Source organism: Channa argus, chromosome 11 (assembly GCF_033026475.1).
Source record: "Channa argus isolate prfri chromosome 11, Channa argus male v1.0, whole genome shotgun sequence".
Lineage (NCBI taxonomy): Eukaryota > Metazoa > Chordata > Actinopteri > Anabantiformes > Channidae > Channa > Channa argus.
This window is the reverse complement of record NC_090207.1, coordinates 11000045-11011068: the sequence shown is the minus strand read 5'-3', so window position 1 is coordinate 11011068 and position 11024 is coordinate 11000045. Positions and strand designations below refer to the sequence as shown.

The following is an 11024-nucleotide window of genomic DNA, read 5'->3' as shown; positions in this document are numbered from 1 at the left end:
GAGATGGTGTGACACACAATGTAGTGCCACAGAGGGTAAAAAAAATAGAAAATAAAAACACATCCTTCTCTAAATTGATTAGGCTTCAATCATCAGGCAACCTTGACTGAGTTGTGACAGTGGTGATCTTCTATTGTTTTCAAAAATGCTCGACAGTTCGGACAGAGGTGAATGCATGCACTATGTCTATGCTGCTTGGTCAGTCATGCTGTTTCACAGTCTTTAACATTGTGGGTTGGGTAAAATCAAGAAGAAACTGCACTGATGGATGTCACTCCGAGCACCACATGACACTTCCACATAAAGTGAATCATGGAAGGCATTTTAAGGTAAAAAAAAAAAAAGAAGCTCATAACAGCAGCCAGTGTATGTGAAGCACTATTAGGTGTCTTTATCTGTGTCTAGACCATCATGAGACCAGCCTAACAACATCTGTCAGTCCCTGGAAGGCCCCCTGGTACCATAAAAGACTGGCCCCCTCAGTTAAGGAACCGAAGCTGGAGAACAAAGTGGGGACCCATAGGAAGGTATGGGGAGAAATAAAATTCTCTGCTGTTTCTTTTTTCATTCCACTATAGAGTATGCCATGCATCGCCATGCAGGCAGATGGGGGAGGTGGAGGTGGAAATAAAACATGCATGAGTTGCCTGCAGCCCAGGAAAATAATTACTGTCATTTAGCAGACATGTAGAGGAGAGCCGCGCAGCCCAGTCTGCCCACAGTATACTGCCACACCACCTGCATACCGATGAACTGGAGGGAAAACAGAGAGGAAGGGACACACTGAGTGGGAGAGAGTTGTGTTAGAGATGGCACAATGTTTCCTTGTTTGATGGTAATAGATGCTGTAGTTTATTTTAGAGATGTTTTATCCTTACACTGTTTCAGTAACAACAAATTAAACATAGAGGCTTTTCTTTTCTTCCTTTCTCTCGTAGGTGTTCTAACAGGGCTCGATACATTATGGAGCACTGTTCTATGTCCAGTAGTCTCAAAGGATACAAAAAGTACAGTAGAACGGAGAGCAAGATTTGACCTCGGTGTCTTGGCTGAAGCGAAATCACACACTGTCGCTATCTCTGTTGCACTGTCACTCATCTCTCCCTCCTTTTGCCTTTTCTCTAGATCTGTCCACCTCCTTCCTATCACCTCCCTCCTTCTTTTCACTTTGCCTGGAGTCAGACCACAGCACAAATTTATAGGAGGTGGAGGGATGCCAGTGGAGGTCAAACGCGTGAGCAGCTCCCTGTCTGCCTCCCCTATCATTCTTTATGGCTGATCTAGTGACGGAGCCTTCATTACCATGAATTATATGCTGCGATTATTACCTCTCCCCTTGGCCCATATGGGACGGGCCTGGCCTTATCATCCTATCATCTTACCCAGGAGGAACGTAATGCAGGGACCTCTCGATATACAGCGCAACATCTGCCTCCAACATGACTCCACTGTGGATCTTTGAACTTTACATCCACAGTATGTGATGTATGTGGTGTATGACTGGGATCACAGGCTTCTTTGTGGAGAGCAATAATAAGCTGCTGAGCCTTATTATTTGATGGGATTGTGGGCATTCCATAGATCAATGCTATATATTCTTCGGATTTAATTAGACTTAGTGATGCTTATATAGTTGAAAATATTGTGTTATTCTCTTTGGCACTAAAGCAAAAATGCTGGTCCATGCCCTATGTATGTAGCTTCAGTCTGTTTATTTGTAGTTTTTATTTCCTCCCATCTGTTTTTGATGTTTGAGGGAAACTCGGCATTAACCCAAGTGCAAAGAAATCTGGTTACTGCACTTGACTCACTATCATTGCTCCAATTTAAAAAAACAAATAACTGGTACATATTATACTATATACTATAATATCCAGACAGTAAAAATCCCTTAGTTTGGACTTGAGTTGTTGTTGCTCCTTTGCTCACCAACACACCGCCATTACACATGTTTATTACTATGACTGAGTTGCCAGTGTGAAGCCCGATAATCTGAGAAATCAGCGGGTGTTCAGATAACAGCAAGCATTGGCAATCTTGATATATTGTAGTTTTTCACAACTCATTTTCGAGTGGGCACACTGAGGGAACCTGCGCTGTATTGTGGTGTAAATATCAATGCAGGCACAGAGGGGGGTTGCACTGAAGGACTGGATGACACATGCACTGTTTCTAGGCTTCATCATCTCACCTACAAATCAGGAATATATCTCAGGGAGTTTGCAGAAGTTTTATCTCATACATTTTGCGCTGTAATACTAGAGAGACAAAAACAAATTCTTCTGTTCTAGACAAAGTAGAAATTCTACCCCATTTGGGGCTGAGTGCATGGTTATATTGCTTTTCACCACCTGAAAAAAGCGTCACAGGACTGGATTTAGTGCAGGAGGTAACATTGTCCATTACTAGTGAAAATAAAAATCATATAACAGTCTTGGTTTTGTCATATTTTACCCACCACAGGCATTTTAGGGGCAAAATTTTAGAAACACATTTAAATCATAAAGAATGGTCATAAAGTTTAAACAGTGCCTCTAAAAAGGTTTCAACAAAAACTGAATGTTATAACATTCAGTAAGATTCATTGCAGCACTGTTGTAATGACCTGTATTAGTTTCAGGTAGATGGTCTGACGAATTAGTAACTATTACAAATATTACTAAATTATTATTACACATGCTTTGGGAGAGAACGGTAGATAGCAGAGGATTTAGATGAACGGTGAGAAAGCAGACGATCTGGCAGCTTGGTGAAGGAACTGAGGAGGTATATAAACAGAGTGGTGAGAGCAGGTGAAACTAATTGCAGTTGATTAGTAAAGTGGGGGGAAATGTGATGGGACCAGGAACAGGAAGTGGCTACAAAATAAAAGTCTTGAAGGGGGAACTGAAGTTGGTGATCCTCACACTTTGATGGAGTATATGTTGCACAACATTGAAATCCTAAAGAGAATAAGACTGACTATCAATAAATACCATGAAAAAATAAAATTGATAAATGTCCGTATATCCAAAGCCTCATGCTGTGCATTCCTCTCTGCCCTATACCCAAATTATTTCCCACCGCACAATTAAAATACAACAAATCACACAACATTCTATAGCACTGGGTTCTTTGTTACCATGCTACCACCACAGTCATTTTGTTAGAAAAGTTGTTACAGTGAGGGTCAAAAACAATTGCTAATTCATACATTCAAAAAGGTCCAAGAAAGCAAATTAGATCCATTGCTTTCTATTGAGAAAAGCAATATTTTGCAGAAAATTACTACTTCTGATGACTTGAATCTTAATGTTTTATTTTCCTGGATAGTAGTTAAGATGCTGTAAATTATCCCGAGAAAGTTGTTCCTAAGTTAAAATGATAATAGATGAGCCAAGATCCTACCTGTTTTCAGCTTCTTACCCACAGAAAAATGTGCTTAAAACCACAATTCAACAGCACCGCAGCTCCTAGCTGCCAGTGTTTGGAACATTTTAAGTCCCCATGGTCCGCAATTTTTAAAAAATACAAATACATGAATAAATAAATAACTGTTATTAAGGAGGTGATGGAGATGTCATCACTCTACTTCTAAATCCACTCCGGTTACCACAAATGGAACCATTGTACTCACTAGGGAACATAATGCATGTAATCCATGACTAAAAATACTCCTTGACAAATCCACGATCTCCTGTCTGAGTGATGCTTGCTCTACTGTTATGGAAAATTACTGAACCTTTGCTAAAAATCCAATCCTATATTTGTGAACTATTTATTGAGGTACAGTACTTCATCTGTAATATTGGGCATGGGGCAACAAGAAGACAATAAGAAAAAGACAAGAGACAATATAATAAAAGACAAAATAATAAAAATAAATACCATACAGTACATTACAAATGACTACATCCATGTTTTTGTGCATTAATTTTACAGTGATGACATGGCTTAAGGTAAGGGTGAGGTTGGGTTTAGCTAAAGATCGGATTTAAGGGAGGGTTGGGGTTAGTTAGGTACTGGCTAAAGTTAAGGATAGTGTAAGACTCCAAAGCAGCAGTTAAAGCATTTGATAAAGGTTGGGAGCTGATCATGGTTACAGCACATACAATCTTCATTACAGGCCTGTTATAGGACGCAAACTCGGTCTAACACCCATCCATCTCTCAAATTCCACACCTGCTCTATGTACCTAATTACATATTGAACATACCATGTCATAGATTGGCACTGAACAAAGGCATTTAATATATATAATGAGTTGCAGAAATGTCCCACCGAATTGACAAGTCACTGGGCTGGGATTGGAACAGTGCCCCTTAAAGTGAAGTACAAGCGCTTCAGAATTGTACACTCGTGCAAATGTGTGTTCCAGTAGTTATTTTTTTCACTAGCACACGCGAGTCATTTGCAATATCTTCTCCTAGTTTACTTCCAGTAAAAGCCCTTGTACCACGTGTACAGTACAGATCATCCTCAGCCACCAAACCATCAATGGACACAATTACTGAACATTTTTTGCTGTATCATGACCTGAAGTGTAAGTACAGACTAAGCAGGGGGGTTGTAGACAAGATTTAGATGACACACACACGCATACACACATACTGCTTGCCCCCCAAGTGTGCTGCTATATCAGGCAACCAGGCAGGGAGTCAGGGAGCAGTAACACGGCTATTAGGACTCCCAGAGACCCTATCGATCCCCTCATTGATCCCCTCCTGCCTCAGCCAGTCCAGACAACTGCATGGGTTTATTCCGCTACTACAGCAAAGAGCAGTAAAACACTACAGGAAAAAGCACATGTAACAGCAGAGAATGGACCTGTTAGAAAGGCCACTTACTCTAGAAGAAGAGCCAAAAACGACAGAGAGAGCGGGAGTGGGAGGGAAATTTTGAAGAGTTTTTACACTTCCTGCATTCCTTTTATGCTTTCCTCCTCCCTTCTCACCTGCTTACCTTATATACATCCCCGTTTACCTCATATTGCCTCTTTCTTTCATTATGATCACTTTGAATTTTTCTTTAAGCACAAATTACCCACACTTGATCCGTCTCTTTTATCTGTAATAGTATCTTCGTTATGATAAAATGACATCATGGCTGGAGAATGAGGTGAATGGTTTTACAGTATAAAGACGTTATCCAACACTTGGAGCTGAGAAGATTTATAATCTATGACAAAATGAGGGGGGAAAAAATCCACCACAATCCCCAGTGTGATGGAGCACCGTGATTATCAAAACCAGGCAGGTTGGAACCTTCACCCTGCCTCCAAATGGATCAGATAAAAAATATTTGAGTAAAGCATTCAGAGCTACTCCATATGATGCACCCGCTGGACCTGCTGTGACAGAAGGGAGTGAATGTTTCAACTTTATATGTTAATTCTTCCCAGAATAAGCTATTTCAAACCAAGCTGCTGCAGGGCTCCTGCTTACTTGCCACTGGCATTAGTGAAAGAAAATAATGTCACATCGCCCCCACTAGTCCTTTCATGGTACTTCTACGATAAAATAACAAACAGCCTGTACACATGACAACATCATCTGAACAGTCCGATGATCAATGTCTCCTCATTCTGTGCATGTCTTACGTTCAGACGGCGACCATATAACATGCAGAGTTGTGTGCTGCTGAGTGTGCCGTCTGACCCTGATGTGTATTAATGACAGGAGGACTGGCAGTTCCTCATCAGAGTCCAGCTGATTAATAACCGGCCCTTGAACCTGTCCCTCACAACTAATGGCTCTCTCTCTCGCTGTCTATAATTATCACTCAGTAATGAGGTTTAAAAGAAGCCAGGGTGATATGTGTATAGTATGTGTGTGTGTGTAAGAGAGTTAAATTTGGAGGTTTATGGGCTCCAGGTGCGATGGACTGCACATTTAAGTGATAATTTGTTTACATATGAAGAATATCACTTTGTAATTAGGACCATTTACTCACATGCTGTACTCAAGAGTGTTTTTGATGCTTTTTTCCATTTTATGTGCCATCCTGCTGCAATTCAGGGGAATATAATCTCCTTTTACTCCACCACATTTATTAGAGCTTCAATTACCATAATTAATGTTATTTATTTCTTAATAATTTACATAGAAGACACACGAACTCAACATGAATCATTTTTATAGATCATATACTCAGCAATATATAAAATAACTTAACTTAGCTCCTCCTAAACCAGATACAACTGTAAAATGTTATTTAAATAGGAATGCATTAGCAATATTTATCCAACAATGATGTAACATGAATACATATCTGCAATACTTGAGTATATGGTAGTTACTTGCAGTGGGGCATCTTTATGTTCTTTTCTTTTCCAAGCAACTGATCCCAATAAGAAGAAGCGTTTGCTTTCAAATTCATAACATCTCAGCACAACTAAACATTTAACACTGATGTGTTAGATTGTGCTTCCCAGCTCCATCATTAGCGCACAAAATGAGTTGAAACTCAAAACTCAGAAGAATGGTATATAGCCATCTACTCAATATATAATAAATCACAACTCTGTATCTGCATGGCCGTATAGTATGATTGGTAAGTGAGATTGTGATTGTAGTTAATGTAAAATAAACCTTTGAATTATTTTTCAAATATGCAGCAAAGACACCTGAATATTTAAAGACAGTGACTGTACTTGTTCAGTTACTGTAAGGAGCAGCTGTGAATCTGTAATCATACCCGAGATAATGTCAACCGATTTGTTGATGATTAGGACCCTCACAATAAGATGCCTGTGCATATCACGTCACCAGCAGCTCCCACCAATGTGGGAAAAAAAGACCTCGAAACATGCGCTCACATACAGTGATTTTAAACAAATAAAAGAAGCCTCCAGAGGAAAGCAGGAAAACACTTTTAAATAGGTTTTCTCACCTACAGTAGATGTGTTGTTATGACACAGGCACCGAAATCCCCATGAGTAATAATGCATTCCCACATGGAAATTACACCACGGCACAGGTGAGCACTTGTCTCTGATATTTGCTGACTGTCTGCTGTGTACATGCAGCACACCGCAATGCAGTTCTCCTGTTTTTAGGACTTCAGTGGATCCATGTTATCAGTCCAGCGAATTTGTGATAACTCTCTGAAGACAGAGTCATCAGCACAGTGACACGTTGCTAACATCATCATTGCCATCTTCAAAACTGTGCAAAATACCTGAACTGCTACACTCACAGGATATTGCATAGTATGTCAGGGTTGAATGTGTAAATCAGTCACAAGTTTTATAATCTCCTTAAAACTAGTATGTCCCATTTTTAACTTTCATTACTTGGTAACTTCTACTTATTAAGAGGCTAATACACTATCTAAAATGGGCATCAGGCACAAGGGTTGTGTTAACCTGTAGAAAAACAACATGGTGTAATATCTAGATACTCAGGGGCTTAACTCCATACTGATAAGTCTGTAAAGGTTTATAAAACAATTACACTCTGCAGTAAGACCTCTGTGGACTGTATTGCATTCATAACAAATGCTAAAGGGTTGTGGAGAGATTTCATTCATAATACTAAGACTAGCCTACTGTACTATTCATAAAAAAGGATAATTAAATTATTGAATGGTTAAATTATGATGACGCTTACCAATAAATAAAAAGAGCAAGGTACAAGCTCAAGATTTTAGTCCAAGGCCAATTAGAAAGCAGACCTTGTATAGAGTTCCATGCAGTAGAATATAATGCTTCATTTTATTCAACTTAGTATTTACAAAATGTTTTTTATAAGGGGGTCAAAACTTCTTTAGATTTACTCGTTTAAATGATGTGTGCCAAACTGCAATATTTGAGAAATTCATTCTTACAATGCGAATTACGAACGTGAATTTTTCCACATCCTTATGGATGTCAGCCTTTGCAAAAGCCATCAGAGATTAGCTAAGAGTGAAAACACATAAATGGGATTCATATTAGAGTCAAGATTCTACACTCAGAGTCAATTATGTTGCTGGCTGTGGCAACCAAATAGCATCAATCAGATAAAAAATCTTTTTAAAATGTATATAGAAATCTATTAAAACCAAGCATTTTGTTAGCTTAAATTCTATCCAAGGCTATTTTATAGTTAATAGGGCTATATTTTAATGTATAATATCTTTCAGAATTACACAAGCACATGGATTTTATTAAAACAGTGTTTTGCATCTTTTTGGTTTCATTAAGCTGTAAAGTCTGTTTTCTCATTACAAATGTTGGGCACAGATTTTAGCAGGTTGTCTTTCTTGGAACTCAGGCTTAATTTGGAAGATTTGTAGGAGGTATGAAGAGGTAAACATATCCAGTAAAGAGAGAAATTAGAGAAGAGAAGCTGTAAAAAAAAGAAAAAAAAGAAGTTTCTTTCGAATCATTCGGTGACCTCTCAAATTTAAACTGTACTTACCAACTTTTTCACTCTTTAAAAGAAAGAAACATTTTCCCTAACTTAATTAACCATCTGCTCAACATTTAAAATCAGTTTCGAAAATTATCATTACAAACTGGTACAAAACAATTTACATAACATGTTGATTTTTGTCTACACCTGTTACCAAACGTGGTATTACTGCTGTGTTCTCAGCTCTAAACGTAAGTTTTTGGCTCACTCTGAGCCCTATCTCTTCCATCCTTATGACCCTAGATTAACACTACGTTAATACATAACCAAGGAGGCAGGACCATCCCAGCCACCTCCCCTTAAGTCTGAAGAGACAAATAAGAGACTTACACAGACTCACACACCTTTATTTGCAGTGAAATTTATTGGAACCAAAACTTTAAAGTTTTTATTTACCTAATAGGGTGAGTCTCGTTCTGTAGAGGCACCAAAGTCATTAAGCGATCAAGCTACAATCCTCCTTTAACAGTGTCATACAAGACTAGTAACGTCAGTTCTTGCCGATAGAGGACCGAAAAAATAAGAACAGGTGCCTGTAGACTCCATTAAAGAAGCAACAACTCAGATCATTGATCATGAATGTGAGGAAGCATCTGGGGTCTCTGGTCCGCATGGTCCTGCCTGGTGTGGGATTTGCATTGACATGTATCGGGGCCTATCTATTGACCCATCAAACTGAGTACCAGTGCATTTGGAAGGTCATTACTGCCTATTTTTTGACTGCATTTGGCTTCCTAGTTATCCTCATCGGGGTCTTCTGGACCATCTGCCACACCATGAAGAGTAAGATGTACCAGAGAGGGTGCAACAGAGAACACCACATACAAATCTATACAGTTGAAAGGTAGGATCACCTTGACATGCATTGAAACAGTGGATTTACAAGAAAATGTCACACATCTTTAGGAAATGCTTAGGTGTTTCTAGGCAACTGAATAGCTTTTGCAAAATACAAAACTTTAATGACTGAATGAAATCTAATTTGTTTTAAATGAATCAAGTTCTCATTGTATAGTTTGTCTAATAAACCACAGGAAAAGAGAGCTCAACAGATTGCAACTTAAACACGTAAATATAGAAATAACGAGCAAAAAATAAACTTCAGTAATTTGACAGCACAGGTGCAGCATTTAGAAAAAATATATTAGAGAAACTGAAATGTTTCCTGGGAGCAACTAAATATATATATGATGGCATTAGAAAGTATAAAAAACCCAAAAATGTGTTTGCTTATTTTCCTACATGAGTCACTTTTCATTGCCTTAACACCCGTTATTAATTTGGTGACTCATTGCTGTTTCAGGTGTTTCAGGTGTTTCTGGTGTTTCAGGAAAAAAAAAGAAAAACACCATGTAACACATATTCTAATTGTTGGTTTTAACCTTTTAATGACATTGATTAAATATATAGATATTTGCAGTGGCTTCCTGGAAACATTTTATCATTGTCATTCTATGTTCTCTTTTTACACTGCTTTTCTGTATTTGGTTGTTTTCTCTTTTTGCAACAATTTTTCAAAATACTACAACAATTTTGCCAAATAGTTGTTAATGTTTTCTTAATTTGCTAACTTTTTTTTTGAATACATTTCCCCTACTTCTCTAATTCTATGGTAGTTTTTACATTTGGAAAGGGTGAACATATAAACTTTTGTCTTGTAATTCTTCATTCTTCTAATCTTTTTTCATTGATAATTTTTTTGATGGTTGTCTTTTAAAAAAAAAAACAATTAAAAACAAATTAGTTACTAATTGGTTTCTTATGTATTCTGTGTTATTTCTTCTGCAGGCCAAGCTCCTTTCCTCCATCATACGACGAGTCTCAGGAAAGCCAAGCATGTGCTGATTCAGCTCCTGAATTTGTGGTTGTGTTTGAGAGGGTGGACACCGTGCAGAGTCTTGCTCCTCCACTGTACAGCCAGGACAGTTTAGAGCCCCCAGACTGCAGGTGGAACTGGGAACAGCCTCCTCCATACAGTCAGATTGAGCATATTCAGCAGGGACAGGTGGGTGCAGGGGGGTTGGGGGAAGCCGTGCCTGGACATTGAAGGAAGAAATGTTTTGCCTAACTTGCTAAAAGAAAGGGAGGAGTGCTGACTGGGAGGCCAGACCGGAAAATTATGCTAAGAAAAAAAGACACTGTAAAATGGCTTCTGTGGTTGGTTTGCTCAGCAGCCAAATGATGGACCACAGAGATTTGTTGACGAAACCTTTGTGCCTTGTATCTACACCCAGTGCTGAATGAGCAGACCCGTGTTAACAAGTCTGTTTCAGCCCTCAAGACTTTAAGGAGGCACTGCCTGCTGGGTTTAACTGTGATTTTGTATTTATGTTACTCAAATGTTTTTGTCAGTATAGTTTACTAAAGGTAGGATGACATGCAGATTCGTGATCCGAAATTGCACTGCAGCTTCAATCCGTGTACTATTAAAATCAAACTTTGCTGTATGTTAACAAGAATAAGGCATTTGCGTTTATAGAAATGAATGACACTGCAGTGGGTTTGTATTTATGCAATAAACATATTAAGCTGTTAAAGCTGCATTGGCTCATTACATTGCTTGTGTTTAAAATGTTTTTTTTTTATTTGATTTGGTAGACACTGACATTTCAGAATGATACTTTCTCAAAAATTTCTAAATCATACCAG

The 11024-nt window shown here is 38.5% G+C and overlaps 1 protein-coding gene across 1 annotated transcript; it reads left to right on the top strand.

Annotated features, from left to right (window-relative positions):
* The first annotated feature begins 8699 nt into the window (after positions 1-8699).
* Positions 8700-10624, top strand: LOC137136261 (transmembrane protein 252-like). Its single transcript, XM_067521459.1, has 2 exons — positions 8700-9219; positions 10164-10624. The coding sequence occupies exons 1-2, from the start codon at positions 8951-8953 to the stop codon at positions 10420-10422; spliced, it is 528 nt and encodes a 175-aa protein (XP_067377560.1). The 5' UTR covers positions 8700-8950; the 3' UTR covers positions 10423-10624.
* The last annotated feature ends 400 nt before the right edge of the window (positions 10625-11024 follow it).

Excerpts from the sequence above, each read along its gene's own strand:
- LOC137136261 (XM_067521459.1), top strand. The coding sequence starts at position 8,951 with ATGAATGTGAGGAAGCATCTGGGGTCTCTGGTCCGCATGGTCCTGCCT. Across the intron at positions 9,220-10,163 it reads CAAATCTATACAGTTGAAAG|GCCAAGCTCCTTTCCTCCAT; the intron begins GTAGGATCACCT and ends TTTCTTCTGCAG.